The following is a 25,146-nucleotide window of genomic DNA, read 5'->3' on the forward strand; positions in this document are numbered from 1 at the left end:
CCCCTTTCAATGCACAGATGCCAGTGTGCCCCCATTCAATGCACAGATGCCAGCGTGCCCCCTTTCAATGCAGAGTGAACAGCGTGCCAAGCTCCCCCCGAGACCAGTGCACTTACCTGTAGCGGCGGCTTCTCTTCAGTCCCCCGGCGTCTCCTCGAGTCATCGGTCCCCCGCCTCCTCCTCGGCCAATGGCATGGGGTTTGCCTTTCGGCCAATCAGGAAGCGCGTATTGGACCCGCTTCCTGATTGGCCAGGAGGAGGATCTGTGTGACAATAGCGAATTTTCATTTTCATTCGCTATTGTCACACAATGGGTGGGCTCGGGGCGCACTGGTCTGCGACCCGGGTCCACCCTTTGCTGAAGCCTATTAGAGCCTCTGGCTCTAATCAGGTGACAAAAAAAAAAGCCCCATTGAACTCCATGCGTCCGGCGCCCCGCATGCAGATTAGGGGGCCGGAGGCATGGATGGGGGGGGCGGTGCCCCTGCGTCCCCAACGCACCGGCCGCTACTGTTAGCAGTAGCAGCCAGCAATACCCACCAGCAGTACTTGCCAGCAGTTCCCACCAGCAGTACCCGCCAGCAGTACCCACCAGCAGTACCCGCTAGCAGTACCCGCCAGCAGTACCCACCAGAAGTACCCACCAGCACCAGCCAGCAGTACCCACCAGCAGTAAAAGCCAGCAGAACCCACCAGCACCAGCCAGCAGTACGCACCAGCCAGCAGTATATGCCAGCAGTACCCACCAGTACCAGCCAGCAGTATCCACCAGCAGTACTCACCAGCAGTACCAGCCAGCAGAACCCACCAGCAGTACCAGCCAGCAGTACCCGCTAGCAGTACCAGCCAGCAGTACCCACCAGCAGTACCAGCCAGCAGTACCAGCCCTTTAAGACAGCCAGCAGCAGCCACCAGCCATACCCGCCTGGGGGACCGCAGCAGCCAGTGATATCTTCAGGAATCCTGAGGAAGAAGTGAAGATTGAGGTCAGTTGAGGTGCAGGTAAACAACAGTGCAACCCCCCCCCCCCCCACTACCACCATTGCCTGAGAAATATGCAAAGCCAGGGGAGGGGTGATTTACCAGGAAAATGTCACCTAGACGGGAACTCAGGAGATTCCAAATGTTATGAAGTAAAAGAGTGACGTCAATGTGTTCTACAATGTAGCATCATCTCCATGAAGACACAATGATATTATTATCTTCACCACACCTACTGGAGGAATCTCCATAATATGTTCTGGTCTTTATGAGCACATTGCACTATGTCTATATATACATATAATATATACAGTATACATAATCGGTGTACAGAACATCTTATCTCCCAGTGTAGGGGAACAGGGCTCAGTCCACAATTTCAAAACATATATTTAAAGCTGAACACCGGCCAAAAACTATTTTGGCCACTTGCACTGCAAAAATGAAGGAACATCAATGAAGTGTGTGCAGCCACTGCACTGTTATGTGATACTTTCATACTCCCCTCCCCCATACAGTACAGTCAGCACTAAAACTTACAGTTCAGCCTGGAATACACAGATCACAATGGATTTGCTGCTTACAGGGGATCACGTGATCAGGACAGAGTGGGCTCATAATAGTATTAGTATATAGAATTAGTATATACAGTGCTCAGCATTAATGATTACATCCATTTTGAAAAGTAAGATTTTAATCAATATCTCAATGAATACAAGAACAACATCCAAAATTTGACCAAAACTTCATTTTATAGAACAATTGTTCAGCTCATTACATGAAAGTCAGGTTAACCACTTCTGGACTGGAAGGTTTTACCCCCTTAATGACCAGGCCATTTTTTGCGATAAAGTACTGCGTTACTTTAACTGTCAATTGCGCGGTCGTGCGACGCTGTACCCAAATAAAATTGATGTCCTTTTTTTCCCACAAACAGAGATTTCTTTTAGTGGTATTTGATCCCCCCGCAATTTTTATTTTTTGCGCTATAAACAAAAAAAGAGCGACAATTCTGAAAAGAAAAAATAAAAACACAATATTTTTCACTTTCTGCTATATAACATTCCCAATAAAAAAATTAAAAAATCAAATTTTTTTCATAATTTTAGGCCAATTTTTATTCTGCTACATATTTTTGGTAAAAAAAAAAATCCCAATAAGTGTATATTGATTGGTTTGTGCAAAAGTTATCGCATCTACAAATTAGAGGAAAGATTTATGTCATTTTTATTTCTTTATTTTTTTTTACTAGTAATGGCGGCGATCATTTAGTGGGACTTCGATATTGCGGCGGACCGATCGGACCCCTAACTGACATTTTTGACACTTTTGGGGGGACCAGTGACATTACTACAGTAATCAGTGCTAAAAATGTGCACTGTCACTGTACTAATGACACTGGCAGGGAAGGAGTTAACCCAGGGGCGATCAAAGGGTTAAGTGTGAGCCTAGGGGGGTGTTTTCAAACTGTGAGGGGGATGGGCTTGTAAAATCAATACAGAGACTGGTGTTCCTAAATAGGAGGATCACAGGAGCTCTGCATTAACCACTTAAGCCCTGGAAGATTTTACCCCCTTCCTGACCAGGCCCTATTTTGCGATTTGGCACTGCGTGATTTTAACGGACAATTTCGCGGTAGTGCGATGCTATACCCAAATGAAATTGACGTCCTTTTTTTACCACACACAGAGCTTTCTTTTGGTGGTATTTGATCACCTGTACGATTTTTACTTTTTGCGCTATAAACAAAAAAACAGGCGACAATTTTGAAAAAATAACAATATTTTTCAAAAATTTTATATGAAATTCCCCAAAGAAAATTTAAAAATCAAAATTTTTTAACATTTTAGGCCAATTTGTTTTCTGCTACATATGCTTGGTAAAAAAAAAAAAAATCGCAATAAGCGTATTTTGATTGGTTTGCGCAAAAGTTATTGCGTCTACTAACTACGGGAAAGATTTATGTCATTTTTATTGTTTTTTTTACTAGTAATGGCGGCGATCTGCAATTTTTTTTGCGGGACTGCGACATTGCGGTGGACAGATCGGACCCTTGACTGACATTTTTGACACTTTTGGGAGTACCAGTGACATTACTGCAGTAATCAGTGCTATACATATGCACTGTTACTGTAAAAATGACACTGGCAGGGAAGAGGTTAACTTTATTAGAGATCAAGGGGTTAAGTGTGTCCCTAGGGGCGTGCTTCTAACTGTAAAGGGGCGTGGCTTTTGATGTAACCACAGAGACATACGATCCTACATAGCAGGATCGTATGATCTCTGCTGTTACACCAGGGAGAATGACAGGCGGCTTTGTTTACATCAGCTGTCTGCCTTTCTCCCTCTCCAGCGGGAGATCGCGAGTGATCGGCGGACATCGGAGCCGTCGGTCACTCGCGCGGGGAAGGCAGGGAATGAGCAGGGGCGGGAGCGTCGTGGGCGAGCGACGTAGCCCTACATCGTTTTGCCTGTACGGGGCTGACTGCCACCGTAAATAGTCGTGCGGCGGTCGGCAAGCGGTTAAGTAACGCCCTTTTAATATTACCTGTCTGCTTGACACCTGTTTAACCACTTGCTGACCACCCGCCACAGATATACTGCGTCAGGCTGACTCGGCTGCGCGAACTGACGTATAGGTAGGTCAGCAGGCAAAAGCGCTCCTGAGGGCGCGCCCGCGCAGCCCCATTAGGCAGTGGGGAAGCCAATCCATGGGGCCGGCGACCGCGATTGCCGCCGGGCACCCGCCATCGTTCCCCATGGAGAGAGAACGATGGTCTACTGTTGTAAACACAGCAGATCGTTGTTCTCTCCGGGAATGAACACAGAGCGCCTGTGATCCTCCTATTTAGGATCACAGGTCTCTGTGCTGATTCCACAAGCCCCTCCCCCTCACAGTTAAAAAACAGCCCCTAGGCATACACTTAACCCTTTGATCGCCCCTGGGTTAACCCCTTCCCTGCCAGTGTCATTATTACAGTAACAGTGCATATTTTTAGCACTGATTACTGTAGTAATATCACTGGTCCCCCCAAAAGTGTCAGTTAGTGGGTCCAATCTGTCGGCCACAATGTCACAGTCCTGCTAAAAATCGCAGATCGCTGCCATTACTAGTAAAAAAAAAATAAATAAAAATGACATAAATCTTTCCCCTAGTTGTAGACATGATAACTTTTGTGCAAACCAATCAATATACGCTTTTTGGGATTTTTTTTCTACCAAAGATATGTAGCAGAATACAAATTGGCCTTAAATGATGAAAATTTTATTTGATTTTTACATTTTTTTGGGGGGAATGTAATATAGCAGAATGTGAAAAAATTGTGTTTTTTTTGTGTTTTTTTTATTCAGCCCCGGTTCACACTTGTGCGTGTGCGGGGTTCGCATGTAATATCGGAGCGCACTGCTCCGATATTACATGCGATCGGCTGTGCGGTGCGAGTTTAGCCATACAAACTGTATGGCTAAATTCGCATCGCACCCGCAGCAAACACGCACAGGAGGCATTTTTGCAGCCGCATCAGGATCGGATCGCACAGCGGTTCACACTTGTGCGATCCGATCCTGTGCGAACTGCACGATCGCACTGCGATATGCGATCAAACTGGGGGTGTCGTTAAGATTACATTGACACCCCCAGCGTATCGCATATGGCAGTGTGAACTGCCGGGGGTGCGTGTGCGATGCGGGAACAGGCTGCGAATTCGCAGCCTTCCCGCATCGCATCAGTGTGAACCGGACCGTAGTGGAGAACAAATTGGACTCAAATGTTAAAAAATTTTGATTTTTAATTTTTTTTTAGGAATGTTATATAGCAGAATGTGAAAAATATATATATGGTTTTTTTTTCAGAATTGTCGCTCTTTATTTGTTTATAGCACAAAAAATAAAAATCGCACAGGTGATCAAATACCACCAAAAGAAATCTCTATTTGTGGGGCAAAAGAGGACATCGATTTTATTTAGATAAAAATGAATACACCCCAATGAAAGTCTAAATTTTAGACAACAAAATCCTAACAAACAAGAGTTCAACTTCAGGTGAGAGTAATTTTTAATTAACCACTTCTGGCCTGTGAAGGTTTTACCCCCTTAATGACCAGGCCATTTTTTGCGATACGGCACGGCGTTACTTTTAACTGACAATTACGCTGTCATGCAGTGCCGTACCCAAATAAAATTAATGTCCTTTTTTTCCCACAAATAGAGCTTTCTTTTGGTGGTATTTAATAACCTCTGCGATTTTTGTTTTTTGCGCTATAAACAAAAAAAAAAACAATAGTGACAATTTAGAAAAAAAAAAAAAATATGTTTTACTTTTTGTAATAAAACATCCAATAAAATGTAAAAAATCTAATTTCTTCATCATTTTAGGCCAATTTGTATTCTGCTACATATTGTTGGTAAAAAAAATCCCAATAAGCGTATATTGATTGGTTGTAGGTACATAGTAAAGCCAGCAGGGGCAGACTGGCAACTTTCGGCCCAGGGGGCAAGTACAAACCAGAGGCCCATGGTGCAGTGACTCGGCCCCCCTCCCACTCTCCCTCTTCCCGTCCTCCCCCTGACCCCCATTCCAGGCTGAAGCCCTGCTCCATGTAATCTCTACTCACCGGCTGAATCCGGGTTCCCGACCTGGCCAGCAGGGGGTGGATGGGGGGAGCTGGGACAGCTCGGTTGGGTCTGGCCAGAGGAGAAGAGTCTCCAGTGGGGCATGGTACCGGCCTCTGCTCAGACACAGTTTAAACCATCCATGTTGGAGGGCAGGGGGGGGAATGTCTTGTGTTCTGTCCTTGTCTTCATCCCACACTCAGCAGGCCAGCAGTGGGGTTTTTTTTTACTTCTCTTCACCAGGAATCCTTTAGGCATGTCTGTGGCAGAAGCAGTGCAGCCTTTTTACGGGGCATCAGAGTGGCCCAGGGGGCAATTGCCCCCCTGTCCCATGACCCAGTCCTCCCCTGAAAGCCAGGTTTGGTAGATGGCATCTACCACACTCTGGATATGGGGATTGAAATGTGCCTCAGTATTAACAATAAGCACCATCAATCCAAAAATAACATATTTATTAAAATTACAAACAATATAATGTATGTATATACATATATGTGATTCCTCTAATCATAATAATCTCACAATATATAACTACAATACAACATAGTCTATTAGTGGATCGACGCGTTTCACTGAGGTAGCTTCTTCAGGATCCAGTTAGTAAATATATATCGGGTAATATATCAAAGTCTCATATACTCTAAAACATGGGTGTCCAACCTTTTGGCTTCTCTGGGCCACAATGAGTGTAGAGAAATTTTTGCGGGCCACATATAAAATATATACTATAGTTAAGGTATATAAGTAATAAAATGCCGCCGCGCCCTTCCCGGGCCGCCGCCCCCCCCCCCCCCCACTCGCACTGAGGTTTTCTTCTTCTGAAGGATAATAAAGGAACACTCTAACCACCATGACAATTTCAGTGATATGGAGTGGTCATGGTGGTAGGAGTAAAAAACATTGCACATGCTCGTCTCCCACCCCTCCCCTCCGAGGCAGCCTCTGCCTACAATTGAAAGCTGCTGTGGCCATGCCCCCGACCCGACTTCCTTCCTCCCCAGCAAAAAAATAAAAAATTGTCAGGGGGCAGTGGGCCGCATTGCCTGCGGTTCTGGGCCACATGCGGCCCTCGGGCCGCAGGTTGGACATATCTGCTCTAAAACAAACAACAATACAAATCAGTATACATTATACATAATCCTTCAAATAAAAATATAACCAAATAATTAATACATCATACTAAAAATTAAAAGAAAAAAAAAAGGGGGAGGGGAGGGGGAAATGTGAGGGATCAAAGCTGCAGCGGGTCAAAGGGGGGGGGGGGGGGAGGGCTTCAAGCAAGTTGAAGGATGGGAAGGGGGGAAGAGGGATAAGGAAAAAGCACATGATTCCATCCTTACCCAATCAATAAAGGTCAAAACGAGGGACTGCAGCATATAACAGGCGATATCACCTATATACACAAAAGGCTCAAATGATACGGCTATTGAAGAAAGCAGATGACAAAAGATTGCACGTGATGGTGCAAAGAATGTGAATAATAGAAAATAGCCAAAAATATTATATCACCAAGAGGGAAACCCCAAGTGGATTAAGAGCCGGTTCACATTAGAGCGATCCGACTTGCCGGGGCGACCTCACAAGTCGCGGTGCGACCTCGGAGCGGCCGGCATGGACTTCATAACATTGAAGTCTATGCAGGTCGCTCCGGGTCTCCCCAAAGAAGCTCCGGACCCTTTTTCTAAGTCGGAGCGACTTGTGTCGCTCCTATTAGAACGGGTCCGCAGCTTCCCTATGGCAGGCGACCTGTCGGGCGACCAGGTCGCCTGACAGATCGCCCCAGTGTGAACCGGCTCTTAAATAAGAAAAAAGTGCCAAATTGATGTCGGGGTCAAACCTTTGTGCTGCTGCACATGCTGTGAAGGTTATAAAAATGAGATGAAATAAAATAACTTGGCAGTAATCTGCTGAAAAAAAAAAGAACCCACAAATGAGTGATGAATAGGAAATAAGCAAACAAGAACTAATGCAAAAAACTAGTAACTAGTTAAACTAGTAAAACCAGCACATAGGTCAAATACCACCAAAAGAAAGCTCTGTTTGTGGGAAAAAAAGGACGTCAATTTAATTTGGGTACAGCGTCACACGACCGCGCAATTGTCAGTTAACCACTTGCCGACCGCCGCAAGTACATATACTGCGGCGCTCAGCCCCGGCCAGGCAAAGTGACGTACCGGTACGTCACTAGCCTGTCACTCGCTTGTGAGCCAATAGCGGGCGAGCGCGCGCCTGCTGAGGCGCGCGCCCGCCCCGGTTCGTTCCCTAACAAGTCAGTGCGTGTGACCGGCGGACCCGATGTCCGCCGGTCACTCACGATCGTTCGCCGGGAAGGGAGAGAGGCAGGCGGCTAATGAAAACAAGCCGCCTGTCATTCTCCCCTGTGTAGGAATAGTGATCATACGGTTCTACTATGTAGGACCGTTGATCTCTGTTTTTACACTAGTAGCCACAGCCAATCACAGTTAGAAACACGCCCCTAGGACACACTTAACCCCTCCCTCTCCAATACAGTTAACTCCTTCCCTGCCAGTGTCATTTTACAGTAACAGTGCATATGTATAGCACTGATTACTGCAGTAATGTCACTGGTACCCCCAAAAGTGTCAAAAATGTCAGTCAAGGGTCCGATCTGTCCGCCGCAATGTCGCAGTCCCGCAAAAGAAAATCGTAGATCGCCGCCATTACTCGTTAAAAAAAAAAAAACAACAAAAATGACAAAAATCTTTCCCTTTGTTAGTAAACGCAATAACTTTTGCGCAAACCAATCAAAATACGCTTTTTGCGATTTTTTTTACCAAACATATGTAGCATAAAACAAATTGGCCGAAAATGTTAAAAAATTTTGATTTTTACATTTTTTTTTTTTTGGGAATTTCATATAAAAAAAATTGAAAAATATTGTTATTTTTGCAAAATTGACGCACTTTTTTTGTTTATAGCGCGTGATCAAAAAATCCCACAGGTGATCAAATACCACCAAAAGAAAGCTCTGTTTGTGGGAAAAATAGGACGTCAAATTCGTTTAGGTACAGCGTCGCATGACCGCGCAATTGTCCGTTAAATTCATTCAGTGCCGAATCGCAAAATACCCCCTTGTCAGGAAGGGGGTAAAATCTTCCGGGGCTTAAGTGGTAAAGTCACGCAGTGCCGAATCGCAAAATAGGCCCTGGTCTTTGAGCAGGAAAATCCTCCGGGGCTTAAGTGGTTAAATGTCATTATTTTGAGGCAAGCAATGTAAGTACCTGAATGCGACCCGGTAGCAGCTTCTTGAAGTCCTTGTACAGCAGAGCTCAGAGTAGGAGAGGGAGAAATCAGCAAAAAAGGGGCAAAGAGCATGATGATAGAAGGCGAAGGTGTCACCAGAACTTTCCGGGGCCCCGGTGCTAGAAACCATAAGGGGGCCCCTCTGACCGCCAGGGCCCTTTCCATTGGTCCGGGGTCCTTTTCCTCTGAGCCCAGGGCCCTTCCCCCCGATCCCAGGGCCCTTTACTCTCATCGCCGGGCCCCTTTATAAGACCTGATTCACAGTGCTGCGACTATCATGCGACATGTGATACAGATTTACTAAAACTGCTGCACACCGAATCTGGTGCAGCTATGCATAGTAACCAATCAGCTTCTAACTACAGGTTAGCTTTGACAAAAAGGCTCTGTTCACGCTAGTGCTGCTTTGGACACATGTCGCATGACAAGTCGCAGCCCATTGATTTCAATGACACCCGTTTCAATCTATGCAACTTAACCTGTTGGAGCCGTGCCCACGCAAATATACGGCCTCTTGGCGGTAATAGCACCGATAGAGCTGTGCCTAGAGCGGGCGCCGGGCTCCTGGGACAGTGACAGGTGCCCAGCGGAAACGCCGGAAACCATCCGATCATGTGACCGCCGTGACAGCCAATGGTCAACATAGCCATAAGCCCTGCCCCGCCTCCCATCATTCTAAAGCCCTTAAAGACTGGCGGGAGACGGCGCCAAGGGATTCAAATCACAGCGACTTCCTGCAATTCTTTGATGTGACTTTCTTTCGACTTACAAAGTCGCACTGCAAAGCCACACTCGACGTTTTGCAACTTTGGAGTCGCAACTAGTATGAACAGAGCCTAAAACCTAGGAGCTGATTGGTTACTATGCACAGCTGCACCCGATTCTGTGTAAAAATCTCCCCCATAAAGTTGCATGACAAGTCAAAACACATTAATTTCAATGGGTGATGGTCCTAATCAATAGGACTCAAGTCGCAAGGACAAAAAACAAAGGTTCCTGCATTACTTTTCTGTGACTTTGGTGCTATTTGAGTGCCATAGACTGCATTGCTACATCACAAGTTGCAAGCAAGTCGCCATGGAGTTGCCAGAAAATTGCAAGCAAATCGCCATAAGGTTGCGATTAAATTGCAGGCAACTCGCAAGCAAGTCATACCACTTTGGGGTTGCAGCAGTGTGAACCGAGCTAGGTCCCCCCCCCCCGACTGTGGCAGACAGGCCATGTTGCAAGTGCGACCTTTGCGACCCTGGTAGTTCTGCCGCTGATAGAAGGAGAGAGAAGCGTGCCAGAGAGAAGTTTATCAGTCTGCTGCTTCTCCTTTTACTGTCCAGTCATCGGCCACTGGAGGGGGAAGACCTGTAAGTGTTACTGGACTGCAGCAGAGAAAATCAGGTCTCCCCCCATCCTTCCTGCCAGAAAGGGCTGTACTGTGTGGCAGAGATGTGTAAATCTCAGGACTGGATAGACAGGTAAAACAGCTCCCATATATATATATATATATATATATATATATATCCTCTGTGTATTTAGCTGTTTGACTGGAGTTCAGCTTTAAAGCTACGCTTCCGTTTCTGGTGTCCGTAATTGTCCCAGGAATTGGGGCTGAATTTTGGAGACTCTGGGGTTTCCCCATCCTGAGTCCCGGAAGAGGGTTCCCGGCAGTGTTCGGCTGGTCCAGGCGGGAAATTTGCACGGCGTAACTCTATAATTAGCATGTCAGAGAGGTTTGAGTTAATTGCAAAGGAGTCAGGAGGTGAGCTGCACCCAGCAGGGATGGGAGGGAAGGAATAGGAGGACACAGAGACTCCGGGACTTTGGCATCATGTCAGGCCTCAGATATTTTTTCTCCTCCTCAGGGTCCGGGATCGCAAAGTTCTTCAGAAAAGAGTCATCGCCGACCAAGAGAGTGCCGGTAAGTCGTCTTGCAGTCCCTTAACTGTTAACTTACCAGTTTAGGTAGGCTGGCCTCCAGATGTCCAAAGTTCTGAACCCGAGAGGGACAATAGCCTGAGATCATGTAAGATCGGAGTTTATGTGTTTCTGTTGTGAGGATTTCACAAGAGATTCTGGCAGCAAACATACAGAACGAGTCTTACACCGACTACAGTTACAGCTTAACCCAACGCAGGGAGTACTGCTCCGCTATGCATGTTACTCCAGAGAGTCCTTCTCCACCACATCTATTACTATAGAGTCCTTCTCCACCACATCTATTACTATAGAGTCCTTCTCCACCACATCTATTACTATAGAGAATCCTTCTCCACCACATCTATTACTATAGAGAGTCCTTCTCCACCACATCTATTACTATAGAGTCCTTCCCCACCACATCTATTACTATAGAGAGTCCTTCTCCACCACATCTATTACTATAGAGTCCTTCTCCACCACATCTATTACTATAGAGTCCTTCTTTACCACATCTATTACTATAGAGAGTCCTTCTCCATCACATCTATTACTATAGAGAGTCCTTCTCCACCACATCTATTACTATAGAGTCCTTCTCCACCACATCTATTACTATAGAGTCCTTCTTTACCACATCTATTACTATAGAGAGTCCTTCTCCATCACATCTATTACTATAGAGAGTCCTTCTCCATCACATCTATTACTATAGAGAGTCCTTCTCCACCATATATATTACTATAGAGAGTCCTTCTCCACCACATCTATTACTATAGAGTCCTTCTCCACCACATCTATTACTATAGAGAGTCCTTCTCCACCACATCTATTACTATAGAGAGTCCTTCTCCATCACATCTATTACTATAGAGAGTCCTTCTCCACCACATCTATTACTATAGAGAGTCCTTCATCATGGTAATATGTAGTTCTAAAACATCTGGGGTGCCAAGGTTCACCATCACTGCTATAGAGAGTCCTTCTCCACCACATCTATTACTATAGAGTCCTTCTCCACCACATCTATTACTATAGAGAGTCCTTCTCCACCACATCTATTACTATAGAGAGTCCTTCTCCACCACATCTATTACTATAGAGAATCCTTCTCCACCACATCTATTACTATAGAGTCCTTCTCCACCACATGTATTACTATAGAGAGTCCTTCTCCACCACATCTATTACTATAGAGAATCCTTCTCCACTACATGTATTACTATAGAGAATCCTTCTCCACCACATCTATTACTATAGAGAGTCCTTCTCCACTACATCTATTACTATAGAGAGTCCTTCTCCACCACATCTATTACTATAGAGAATCCTTCTCCACCACATCTATTACTATAGAGAGTCCTTCTCCACCACATGTATTACTATAGAGAGTCCTTCTCCACCACATCTATTACTATAGAGTCCTTCTCCACCACATCTATTACTATAGAGAGTCCTTCTCCACCACATCTATTACTATAGAGTCCTTCTCCACCACATCTATTACTATAGAGTCCTTCTCCACCACATCTATTACTATAGAGAGTCCTTCTCCACCACATCTATTACTATAGAGTCCTTCTCCACCACATCTATTACTATAGAGAGTCCTTCTCCACCACATGTATTATAGCGAAAATATTGCTTTGATAAGCATTCGTTCAAATATCCGGGAGCTTTAACGTTTAGTAGCACCTCCTTTTATTCTACAGGCCGTGTGCATTTAGAAAATATATGGCTGGGGGGGTCTTTTACAAACACTGAAAATGGGGTCTTTTACAAACTCTGAAAGCTGTAAGGAAAAAATAAAAAAACTGTGGAAAAATTGCAAAAATTGTCCGGCCAGCAGAGTTGAAGGCCGGGTTCACATATGTGCAGCCACGGGCTTATGCCTGGGGTCCAATGCATGTCTGTTCATCAGCTCAGCTTTGATTCAGGTCCGAATTTGCTCCTGAACTGGACTCAAACACGCACAAGACCCTTTTGTAATCCGCTCTGTGGCCCCCATGGACCCGTGTGAACCGGCTTCATTACGAGCGGGTCACACCCACCTGTAATGTGAATGTGAAAACCGCATCCGATTCGCACATATGTGAACCCAGCCTAAAAGTGGAGTGCAAGGCCTGGCAGCGGAATGGCTAAAAAGCCCCCTGTAGGTCATCAGTTTAGTGTTACGGAGGAGGTCAGATGCTAGAATTTTTGCTCTTATTCCGGTGTATGCAGTGATATGTAATGTGTGAATCGCAATCAACGTTTTCATGCATAGGTGCCCCCAACGCATGCGTTTATGTTTGTAGGTGCGTATATGTGGGGGGGGGGCTCAAAAATTTTTTGGAGGGGGGATTTTAAGTGCCTGGATGTAACTTTCATTTTTTACAATTTATAAAAAATATATAGTTTTTACTTAAAGTTTAACTCAAAGCAAAACCTTTATTTAGTTTTGGATAGAGTAGAGAGGGATTAGAACCCCTGTCAGGTTTTATTCCTGTCTGTGTCCTCATTAAAGTGATTGCAAAGTTTTTTTTTTATCTTAGTTAAAAATAACAAACATGTTATACTTCCCTCCTCTTGCAGTTGGTGTTACACTGAGTGGCCCCGATCCTCCTCTTCTCTGGTCCCTCTTTGGAGCTCCTGGCCCCTCCCTCCTGCTGAGTGCCCCCACAGCAAGCAGATTCCTATGGGGGCACCCAAGCCAAGTCACAGCTCCATGTGTCCATTCAGACACGGAGCCGCGGCCCGGCCCCACCCCCCTTTCTCTCCTCATTGGCTGACTGACTTTGATTGATGGCAGCAGGAGTCAATGGCGCTGGGCTGCTGTCTCAGCCAATGAGGAGGGGAGTCCTGGGCAGCAGAGACATTCCTGCAACATCGCTGAATCTAGATGGACCTCGGGCACCTTTAGGGGGGCTAAGGGGGGCTGAGGGGGGCTGCTGCACACAGAAGGTTTTTTATGTTAATGCACAAAATGCATTAAAAAATAAAAAAAAACCTTCTACCTTTTCTCCTGTTTACCATTATCATTGAAAGTGAAAGTAAAAGAAAACCCTAAATTTTGGGTCGTCCCCAGAAAAGTAATAGAGGGGAAATCTTCCCATGGGTACAGTAGTTCTGGTGACCTGAAGGTCCCCAAGGAAATCCTTTGTTTGCAGGGATTTCCTCCCACTTCCTGTTTGGATATGGGACAGGAAGTGAAGGGAAATCTCTGAAACGGAGTGAAGTCAAACACGTCGCTTTCCGGCTGATTAACAAGGTAGGGAGGAGAGCGGCCCCTGGCCTGCAGATGCTGAAGATCCTTCCTTCCTTCCTTCCTTCCTTCCTTCCTTCCTTCCTTCCTTTCTTCCCTTCCTTTTTTCCCTTCCTTCCTTCCTTCCTTCCTTCCTTTTCTTCCCTTCCTTTTTTCCCTTCCTTCCTTCCTTCCCTTCCTTTCATCTCTTCCTTCCTTCCTTCCTTTCTTCTTTCTTCCCTTCCTTTCTTTCATTCCTCCCTTCCTTCCTTCCTTCCTTCCTTCCTTCCTTCCTTCCTTCCTTCCCTCCTTCCGTCATTCCTTCCTTCCTTTCTTTCTTCCCTTCCGTTCATCTCTTCCTTCCTTTCTTCCCTTCCTTCCTTCCTTCCTTCCTTCCTTCCTTCCTTCCTTCCTTCCTTCCTTCCTTCCTTTCTTCCTTTCTTTCTTTCTTTCTTTCTTTCTTTCTTTCTTTCCTGCTGACTGCACTCCCCTCCCCCTACCCGAACTGTGGGGGCTCCCATTTTTACTGATGACTGATTCACAAATGACTGGCTATGCAGTCGTATGACTCCATCCTTTATAACCCACTCCTATTGGCTAATCATACCTGTGACCTTTCTGGTAATTCTTCCTTCCATGTCTCCTCATTACTGGCTAATGTGCTGATGACAACATTTGTTACCAGAACGTCTCTTTTTTATGCAATCCTCTGCTCTATATTGTCTAAAAAAAAAAAAGAAGCGGTGAGCAGAGTCAGTTTCAGTGTGATAACACCAATATCCTCTATTATACAGAGCCTTGAAAAAGTATTCATTCCCCTTAAAATTTCCCACATTTTGTTACGTTACAACCAAAAACGTAAATGTATTTTATTGGGATTTTATGTAATAGACCGACACAGAGTGGCCATAATTGTGAAGTGGAAGGAGAATCATAAATGATACAAATAAATCTTTGAAAACCGTGGTGTGCATTTGTATTCACCCCCCCCCCCTTTACTCTGACACCCCTAACTAAAATCTAGTGGAACCAATTGCCTTCAGAAGTCACCTAATTAGTAAATAAATTCCACCTGTGTGTAATGTAATCTCAGTATAAATACAGCTGTTCTGTGAAGCCCTCAGAGGTTTGTTAGAGAACCTTAGTGAACAAACAGCATCATGAAGGCCAAGAAACACAGCAGACAGGTCAGGGATAAAGTTGTGGAGAAGTGTAAAGCAGGGTTAGGTTATAAAAAATCTCCCAAGCTTTAAACATCTCACGGAGCGCTGATCAATCCATCATGGGAAAATGGAAAGAGTATGGCACAACTGCAACCCTACCAAGACATGGCCGCCCACCTAAACTGACCGGCCGGGCCCCTACCAGGACATGGCCGTCCACCTAAACTGACCAGCCGGGCCCCTACTAAGACATGGCCGCCCACCTAAACTGACCGGCCGGGCCCCTACTAAGACATGGCCGTCCACCTAAACTGACTGGCCGGGCAAGGAGAGCATTCATCAGACAAGCAGCCAAGAGGCCCATGGGAACTCTGGAGGAGCTGCAGAGATCCACAGCTCAGGTGGGAGAATCTGTCCACAGGACAACTATTAGTCGTGCGCTCCACAAATCTGCCCTTTATGGAAGAGTGAGAAGAAGAAAGCCATTGGTGGAAGAAAGCCATAAGAAGTCCTGTTTGCAGTTTGGGAGAAGCCATGTGGGGGACACAGCAAACATGTGGAAGAAGGAGCTCTGCTCAGATGAAACCAAACTTTAACTTTTTGGCCTAAAAGCCAAACGCTATGTGTGGGGGAAAACTAACACTGCACATCACCCTGAACACACCATCCCCACTGTGAAACATGGTGGTGCCGGCATCATGTTGTAGGGATGCTTTTCTTCAGCAGGGACAGGGAAGCTGGTCAGAGTTGATGGGAAGATGGATGGAGCCAAATACAGGACAATCTTAGAAGAAAAGCTGTTAGAGTCTGCAAAAGACTTGAGACTGGTGCGGAGGTTCACCTTCCAGCAGGACAACGACCCGAAACATCCAGCCAGAGCTGCAATGGAATGGTTTACATCAAAGCATATTCATGTGTTAGAATGGTCCAGTCACAGTCCAGACCTAAATCACATTGAGAATCTGTGGCAAGACTTGAAAATTGCTGTTGCTCAATTGCTGGCATCATTGAGAGGAATAGTTCCCCCCTCATTGGTATTAGTGGAGGGAATAGTGCACCATTATTGCCATCAGTGGGGGGATTAGTGCATCCTCATTGGTGTCAGTGGGAGGAATAGTGCCCCATCATTGGTGTCAGCGGGAGGAATAGTGCCCCATCATTGGTGTCAGTGGGAGGAATAGTGCCCCATCATTGGTGTCAGTTGGAGGAATAGTGCCCCATCATTGGTGTCACTGGAAGGAATAGTGCCCTAACATTGGTGTCAGTGGGAGGAATAGTGCCCCATCATTGGTGTCAGTGAGAGGAATAGTGCCTCATCATTGGTGTCAGTAGAAGGAATAGTGCCCCATCATTGCTGTCAGTGGGAGGAGTCGTTTCCCATCATTCAGCTTCGGGTGTAGCTGCTGCAAGGTTCTCTGGCTGTGTGTCTGGAGCTGCTCCAGGTGATCTGTTTGAGAGGGGAGTGAGGTGAAATCCCTCCCAGCCCTGCTGGCTCCTTCCTGGGGAGGCCATGCAGGCCAGCGGGGCCTCTCCTGCTGGAGGCTCTCAGCCATCCCCTGGTCGGATGGATGGCACCCCTGCTCCTGGACAAGCCGTGGTTGGTGATCTCTCTGCACCTGGTGAGGATGAAGATGCTGGATCCATTCGGGAGCGAGTGGTGGCCGGGATCAAAGTCCTCAATAAGGAAAGAGACAAGCTCTACAAGCTTAGAGCAGATTTAAAGCGCCTTAAAAAGCAGCGTGAAGGCTTGTTCAGCAAGAACCGCGGATCCATGGATTCAGAGGTCCAATTAGCTAAGGTCCGTGTGGAACATCAGGAAACCATCGTGGCCATGATGGAAGGCAGGGATGGTCCCTTCAGGGAGAAGTTTAGCAACGACCGAAGGTTTGCAAAGATGGAGGTGGAGGAGGAGACCCCATGTTCTGACCCCCTTCCCCCTCAAGGTAAGGTAAGCAGCCCATTGCCATCTCAGGGCTCAGGAGGCATGCTAAAGGTAATCCAGGTAATGGAGTCTCCAGTACAGGGAGATAAGCTGGTGTTTGGTGGTGTGGAGGACTTGCCGGATCATGTACCTGATAAGATAAAAGCTATCAAGTCTCAGGTAATAGACAAAACTGTTTTTGTGCCTTTTAGCACCTTGCCTAATAATGAGGGTTTTCCCAGTGACACCCAGGATGATACCCCTGTGCTCAGCAATGCTTTGTCTGCTGAGAAAATGATACGTTTAAAAAATGACATTTCTGCTCAGGAGCTACAAAACCCAGAAGAGCCGATTAACCCTGCTTCTGCTGAGCCCAAAACTGTCTCAGTAATAACTAACCAGGACTCTACAGCGCAGCAGCAGGAAGCATTTGGTACTGCATTAGAAACAGTAACTACACCTAATAACATTGCAGGTGTGGTGGGACCCACCATTGTATGTTTAACTGATAATGCTGCTGATTTAGGCCAAGCTGAAAATAATAATAGAAATGTACCTGATAATGTGACATCAGTGTGGGGTCTTGGCCCTAATAAGCCTACATTTGCACAGGTGGTAAGCTGTGCTCCTGGCAATATCATCAAGCCAGGAATACAATCAAGGAGGAGCTCCGCTTCCAATCGGGGTTTTCCCTTGCAGGCTGCCACTATGAGCACCATTGGATCTGGTCTTGGGTCTATGGCTCCTGCTGGGGGTCCAAGGCGGAACGTAGTCCTCCTTAAATGGGAAGGTGGTGCAGTCCCTGTAGCACGGCGTATGGTTGTGGACCTGATCTTGGATATGGGTTTTGGGGCTAATGACCTATATGCCTTGATACATGTGGCTGGAAGTCGGGAGTACACGGTTAGTTTCACCAGACCAGAGGGTCTTGACCTGTTCTGGGAACGATATATGGCTCGGTGCAGGTCAAGACCCGAATGGGAAGGTCTGGTGCCAGTGGCAGTTTCCCAAAGGTCAACAGTAAAGAAAATCACTATTATCCTCACAAATGAGAGTGTTCCTGCTCGGGACTTAGAGGTCTGGTTGAGAAATTATGGGGATGTTTTGACCAGGCCAGATAAAATTTATGATGAGCGTGGCATCTGGACCGGGGGTTGGTCGGTAACGGTCAGGTTGGCTAGGGATGGGAATGTTGTCCGTCACCTGCCCTCCTCTGCCTTTATAGGGAGGGATAGGATGACCATTTTTTATCCCGGTCAGCCAAAACTGTGTCACCGCTGTGGAGAAAAGGGGCATTTTAGCTCCTCTTGTTCAGCTCTGATCTGTTCAGTGTGTCGGGGGCAGGGTCATGTGGCCAGGGACTGCACCCAGGCGATAAGGTGCAACCTGTGCCTGCGCCTTGGCCACCCCTACAGCCGATGTCCTGAAGCCTTGCATAATATGGATAGAGAGGTGATAGATGACCTCTTAAGGCTGGACAGGATGGAGGATGAGGCCCCTGGTGTACCACCCTCCTCTGCGGTGACTGACCCCCCTTGTCTTGTTCAGGATCCCTCCCCAGTCCCTGTGCCCACCCCTCCTGTATCTGTAAGTATTCCTTCTGTGTCTGTCCCTGTGTCCCCCCAGACTACTGTCCCTGCTCCTCTTGTGTCAGAACCTTCCAAGTCTGTGCCCCCCAAGTCAGTTATTCCCGATAAATCTTCCCTTCCTAAGTGTGACCTTAAAGAAGCCCCCCACCCACCAGGAGTGGTAGAGGGTACCAAAAAGGGTGCTGCTGCGGCTTCCTCTATAAAGAAGTCTTCTGTGAATACTTCAAAGAAGAAGAAGAAAACAAGAGATGAAAGCATCTCTGAATCTGACCTGCAGTACCTGGAGGAGAGAAGGAAGGTTGTGAGGCGGAAGAGACAGACGGTGAGGACGGAACAGGGACAGGATGCCCCAGTGTCTGTCCCCAACCGTTCTAGGGCTTCTGCTTGGGATATCTCCTCATCTGGGGATTCTTCTGAGCAGAATTCAGAAATTGAAATGGAGTTGGAGGAGGCTTCAAGAAAGAGAGAGGCTTCTGGTGATGAGCAGCAGAGGGGAGCTAAGAAGCAATCCACTCAATAACCCAAATGGCGGTTCCCCCTCCGTTAAAAGTGGTGACAATAAATGTCGCCAGTATTAAGTCAGTAAGAGCTCGTTCTATGGCCTTCTTTTTGTTCAGCCAATTAGATGCTGAAATTTTATTTTTGCAGGAGACTAGGCTCACCTCCTTGGCAGATATTCATATGGCCAAGAGAGAGTGGAGGTATGGTCCATCTTACTGGTCTCTTGCGGCCGAGCCTAACGGCGGGGTGGCGGTGTTGTTTAAAACCGGCATGGTAACTGTCCGGCGGGTTATTGAGGTGGAGATTGGGAGATGTATGGTCTTAGACGTTCTTGTGGGAGGGCAGGACCTGCGCCTAATTAATATTTATGGGCCGCACACAAAGTGGGACAGGAAATGCCTTTTTACAAGGATCAAGCCATTTCTTTTTACATCCCGGCAAGTGGTTTTTGGAGGTGACTTTAATACTGTGACTAGGCCCAAGGACAGGAAGGACTTCAATGACCGGCTGGGATATGATAGCGTTTTTTTAAATAGTATGGTTAGGGATGCTGGTCTTGTGGATGTGCACATTAAGCACCTTCCGGATGACACAGGGTTCACATTTCATCGAGGTAATAGTCAGAGTAGAATAGATAGGTTTTTTTTGAAGGAGGCCTCTGCTTTCTCACCCCCAGTGGTGCAGGCAGTGGAGTTCTCTGATCACTGTATGCTATCTGTGGTCTTGAATGCTTCAGACTTCCCTCAGAGGGGCAAAGGCATCTGGAGATTAGATTCGACTCTCCTTGAGGAAGAACATGTTAGACAATCCTTTGAGGAATTCTTTCAGGCACAGGTGACCATCCTGGACTTTTGTAGCAGCAAGGCTGAGTGGTGGGAGCTGACCAAAAAGAGGATTGCTGGATTCTTCAGGGGCCTAGCCAATAAAAACAGTTTAATAGATACATGACCTACCAACGTTTGCGGAGGAAGCTGGATATTCTTGTCTCGAGAGGAGGAGATCCTGGGGCAATCTCTGAAGTGAAAATCCTCCTCAGGAAGTGTCAATATGACCGGCATACCTCTTTGGTTCTGGAGCGGGACTATGGGAAATACCACTCGCCTGACCCTTACCAGAACTGCAAACAGGGTGTAGCCGTTAAGATGGTCGTTGGCCTTAAGGATAGTACAGGTTCCTTGACAAAGTCCAGGTCAGGGATCCTGGAGGTCGTGAGGTCTTTTTATGCTGAACTTCTTGGGAGGAAAGAGCTTGACCGAGACAAGATGGAAAGCTTTTTGGACTCTACTCCAGGTCTAAATGGTGGAGATGTCCCTTTGATGAATTTGACAGAAGAGATCACAGTTGAAGAGGTGACGAGGGCAATTGAACAGCTTGCCATCAAAAAGTCACCTGGACCGGATGGTCTGACGGCTGAGTTTTACAAAGCCTTTAAGTCTATTCTGGCCCCACATTTGGTAGAGGTTTTTAACAGTTGTCTTGCGGAGGGGGTGCTTCCCCCTTCCATGAGACACTCAGCTGTGATTCTTCTTTCAAAAGGTAAAGATCCTTCGATGATTGAGAATTGGCGCCCCATCAGCCTTCTCAATGTCGATAGAAAGGTGCTGGCGAAGATACTTTTCTGGCGCCTATCGGCAGTAGCAGAGTCTTTGCTTTCTCGCCATCAGCACTGTTCGATCCAGGGTAGGAGCACCTTCACAGCGGTTTTAGCTGTCCGGGAGGCCTTGGAGCAGTGCAGGGCTGCAGGCTGGGGAAAGTATCTACTGGCATTGGATCAGGCAAAGGCTTTCGATCGTGTCAACCATGAGTACCTGTGGTTGCTCTTTAGTAAGTACGGTCTGCCGGGTGGTTTTGTCGATTGGTTAAAAGTTTTGTATAAGGGGGCAGAAAGCTTCCCTCTTGTTAATGGTTGGGTTGGACAGTCCTTTGAGGTTGGTTCTGGGGTGCGCCAGGGTTGTCCGCTGAGTCCCCTGCTCTATGTGTTTGCAATCGACCCCTTCATCAGGAGGCTAGAGAGCAGCATGTTGTGTGGGGTACCAGTGGGAATCCCGGGTGAGCCGCCTTTGAGGGTTGTTGCCTATGCGGATGATGTGTCAGTGATTGTCACTGGGACAGATGAAGCGGAGGAGGTGGTCTCTCTGACATCACGGTACTCTGAAGCATCAGGCTCCAAGATCAATCAGGAAAAGAGTGAAGTTTTTTGGATGGGAAAGGAAGGTGAGGGGTTTGATCTCCCGGACACCTTTCCAGTGCCCCAGGAAAAAATTAAGATATTAGGCATTGAATTTGGACCTGGCGATTATGGCCTCAAAAACTGGGAAGGCAGGCTGGAAGTTGCCAATACTAAGGTGGTCAGCTGGAAGAGATGGAAGTTATCTCTGAGGGAAAGGGTTGATCTGATTAAGACTTACCTGATACCGATCTTCTTGTATGTCAGCCCTGTCTGCATCTTGCCAGTGTCTCTCTATGCTAGGATCTATAGTGTGTTCTTCCAGATGCTGTGGGGGAACAGACTGAACCCCATCAAGAGGAATGTCACCTATCTATCCAGGAGGGAGGGTGGCTTAGGTATGGTCAACCCCGTTCTTTTCTTTTCACTGCTATTTCTCAAGTTTAACATTGGTAGTATGCTTGCAGTGGAACCTCCTGGATGGGCAGGCATGTTTAGATCTTGGTTTAGGCCTTTTCTGCGACTTTGGGAAGAAGGTGGCCAAGTGAAGAATCTCAGGGGTCATCGTGGTCAGCTCCCAGCCTATGTCGCTCCGTGTCTGAAGTTGCTGCGGCAGTGGCGACTGTCGGCTGAAGATCTCAGATCCGCTCCGAGGAAAGTCCTTATGAGCCGAGTCTTGAGTGAAGTCTTTCATGACCCACTGGCCTTAAGGGATTGCCCAGGCCCAATTTTGAGGGAAGGGTTAAGATTGATTAATTTGGCTAGAGTCCCCCTTAAATTCAGGGATCTGGCCTGGTTGTGCTTCCACGGGAGGCTCTATGTTCGGGGCAATTTGAAATTCCGCAGTGGGATGGATCGTGGTTGTCCTCGGGAGGAATGTGCAGGTGAGGAGGAGACTATGGACCATTTTCTGCTTCGTTGCCCTTTTAACATAGAGGTATACAAACAGGTTGGGCGGGCCCTCGGTGTTCCTTTCCTCTCCAGGCTGGGTTATGCTGAGTGGGTGTACGGAGCATTCAATACTGGTGGGGGCTTTTGTTTGGATACACTTTTTTTAGTTAGTTTAGTAGTCCGTTATTACACATGGAACGCACGGTGTCAGGTCACCCTTCGGCGTAAAATCCTTCCTGTTCAGGTGGTGGTGTGTGACATTCTGCATGAGGTGGGGAAGATTCGGGCGCTTGAGAGAGACAAGTGGGGTCACAGGGCTTGGCTGAAGGCGTGGAGGGGTTTCAAGCCTCCCTGACTGCCAGGAGTCTCTTTCCCGGGTGTGGCTTTCTGTCTCTTATCACCCTAGATTTTTTCTTAATGCTTAGTTTTTGATAAATGGCTGCATACATAGGTGATGGGTTGTGCCTCTTAGGCCCTCTCTGCTGCTTTATGTAAATAGTTTTCTAAGAATGTTGGAAGTGGATTATGTATATATTGTATATATTCTGCACATGGATGTGAATTCCTTTGTTTTTTTCTGTTGGAATATTGTACTATAGTTCTGTTTTTTACTTTTGTATAAAATATGTTGCTTGATTCTTTTCAATAAAAGATCAATAGTGCCCCATCATTGGTGTCAGTTGGAGGAATAGTGCCCCATCATTGGTGTCACTGGAAGGAATAGTGCCCTAACATTGGTGTCAGTGGGAGGAATAGTGCCCCATCATTGGTGTCAGTGAGAGGAATAGTGCCTCATCATTGGTGTCAGTAGAAGGAATAGTGCCCCATCATTGGTGTCAGTGGGAAGAATAGTGCACTATTATTGGTGTCAGTGGGAGGAATAATGCCCCATCATTGGTATCAGTGGGAGAAATAGTGTCCCATCATTGGTATCAGTGGAAGGAATAGTGCCCCATCATTGGTGTCAGTAAGAGGAATAGTGCCCCATCATTGGTGTCGGTGGGAGGAAAAGTGTCCCATCATTGGTGTCAGTAAGAGGAATAGTGCCCCATCATTGGTGTCAGTGGGAGGAAAAGTGTCCCATCATTGGTGTCAGTAGGAGGAATAGTGCCCCATCATTGGTGTCAGTTGAGGGAGTAGTGCCCCATCATTGGTATCAGTGGGAGGAATAGTGCCCCATCATTGGTGTCAGTGGGAGGAATAGTGCCCCATCATTGGTGTCAGTGGGAGGAATAGTGCCCCATCATTGGTGTCAGTAGGAGGAATAGTGCCCCATCATTGGTGTCAGTTGAGGGAGTAGTGCCCCATCATTGGTATCAATGGAAGGAATAGTGCCCCATCATTGGTGTCAGTGGGAGGAATAGTGCCCCATCATTGGTGTCAGTGGGAGGAATAGTGCCCCATCATTGGTGTCAGTGGGAGGAATAGTGCCCCATCATTGGTGTCAGTGGGAGGAATAGTATCCCATCATTGGTGTCAGTGGGAGGAATAGTGCCCCATCATTGGTGTCAGTGGAAGGAATACTGCCCTATCATTAGTGTCTGTGGGATGAATAGTGCCCCATCATTGGTGTCAATGGAAGGAATAGTGCCCCATCATTGGTGTCAGTGGGAGGAATAGTGCCCCATCATTGGTGTCAGTTGGAGGAATAGTATCCCATCATTGGTGTCAGTGGGAGGAATAGTGCCCCATCATTGGTGTCAGTGGAAGGAATAGTGCCCCATCATTGGTGTCAGTGGGGGGGAGTATGGGAACCATGGCTGTAGGTAGCATTGCTCCATTGTGTCTGGTATTAGAGACACTCCTGGTCCGCTGTATCTTTTATTAATGATCTGTTAATATGGAGAGTGCTGCTCCATTGTATTTGATACTCAGCGAGTATCTTGGCATTATATCCAATACTTCACAATGATATTTTCATTGATTTTCATCAGAATGATTTGCCCAGTAAATTCTGTATACAATGCAGCCATATTATACATTCTTTGTAATACACTCCGACATTTACTGATATATTCCCCATATTTGTACATGACAGATATATTAGGAAATGCTTTCCAGACCTCCCCTGATAACCGCTAACTCTGGTGCGTTCTCTCCTGCAGCGAATATGTGGAACCAACTACCCGCTGAGTATTATGTTCATCATCGTCAACGAGTTCTGCGAGAGATTCTCCTACTATGGAATGAAAGGTGAGTGCAGACGGCTGATAACACCACTCACACCTGGTCGCTAATCTTTGCCGCGTTGGTGTACGCAGTCAGGGCCGGGACAAGGGGTGGGCAGAAGGGATGACTGCCCTGGGCACAGAGTGTTTTGGGGCGCCGCAAGTTCCTTCTACTATAGGATGACGGGGGGTGGGGGGGGGGGTATTTGGCATCTTGGCATCTGAGCCTTGGGCACTGGATGATCTAGTTCCGGCATTGGACGGGGTCCAAATTACCGGGGAAATGCCAGTTAGCCCTGCCCTTGGATATCACTGTAACTTTTATCGCTTGCATTGGCCATAATAAGGACGGGGCGCAGATGGATAACGTTCTCCATGGAAACAATTGAGATGTATAGGTGGGGGGAGAATTCCAAACCTCAGGAACCTCAGTGTGGGGGCTTCTCAATACAATGGCTCGACATTTCTAGGGATTAAATGTCTCATTAAAGCCCTAATCCGGGCACAGCCAAAAAATGCCTCTGCAGTGACCCCCCCTAACCCCCCCCCCCGGACACACGCATAACTGCCATTAGAAATGATGAGGCCTTGTACAGCCTACCTGATGATGCTCCCCCTAACAGGATACTTTGCCCCCCCCACTCCAGGGATGCCGACTCCCCACAACTTTTACTGACCATACATGGAAAGTTCTTTGACAATGCACATTTTTACTGACAGCCTGAAGTATGACATAAACTTCTATTAGAAACTATA

General features: G+C 46.8%; 1 protein-coding gene across 2 annotated transcripts in view; it reads left to right on the forward strand.

Annotated features, from left to right (window-relative positions):
- The window catches only part of LOC309559057 (solute carrier family 15 member 2-like), an 87,292-nt gene that overhangs the window by 15,630 nt on the left and 46,516 nt on the right, over positions 1 to 25,146 (forward strand). The window contains exons 2-3 of one of the 2 annotated variants that reach the window (XM_082262191.1): positions 10,713 to 10,768; positions 24,328 to 24,415. In XM_082262191.1, the coding sequence (XP_082118317.1) occupies positions 10,713 to 10,768; positions 24,328 to 24,415 (144 nt within the window). Of the gene's footprint in view, positions 1 to 10,617; positions 10,769 to 24,327; positions 24,416 to 25,146 lie in introns of those variants that run through there. The other variant, XM_082262190.1, reaches the window with a different exon arrangement.

This window comes from Pelophylax lessonae (genome assembly GCF_965119305.1).
Source record: "Pelophylax lessonae genome assembly, chromosome: 6".
Taxonomy (NCBI): Eukaryota; Metazoa; Chordata; class Amphibia; order Anura; family Ranidae; genus Pelophylax; species Pelophylax lessonae.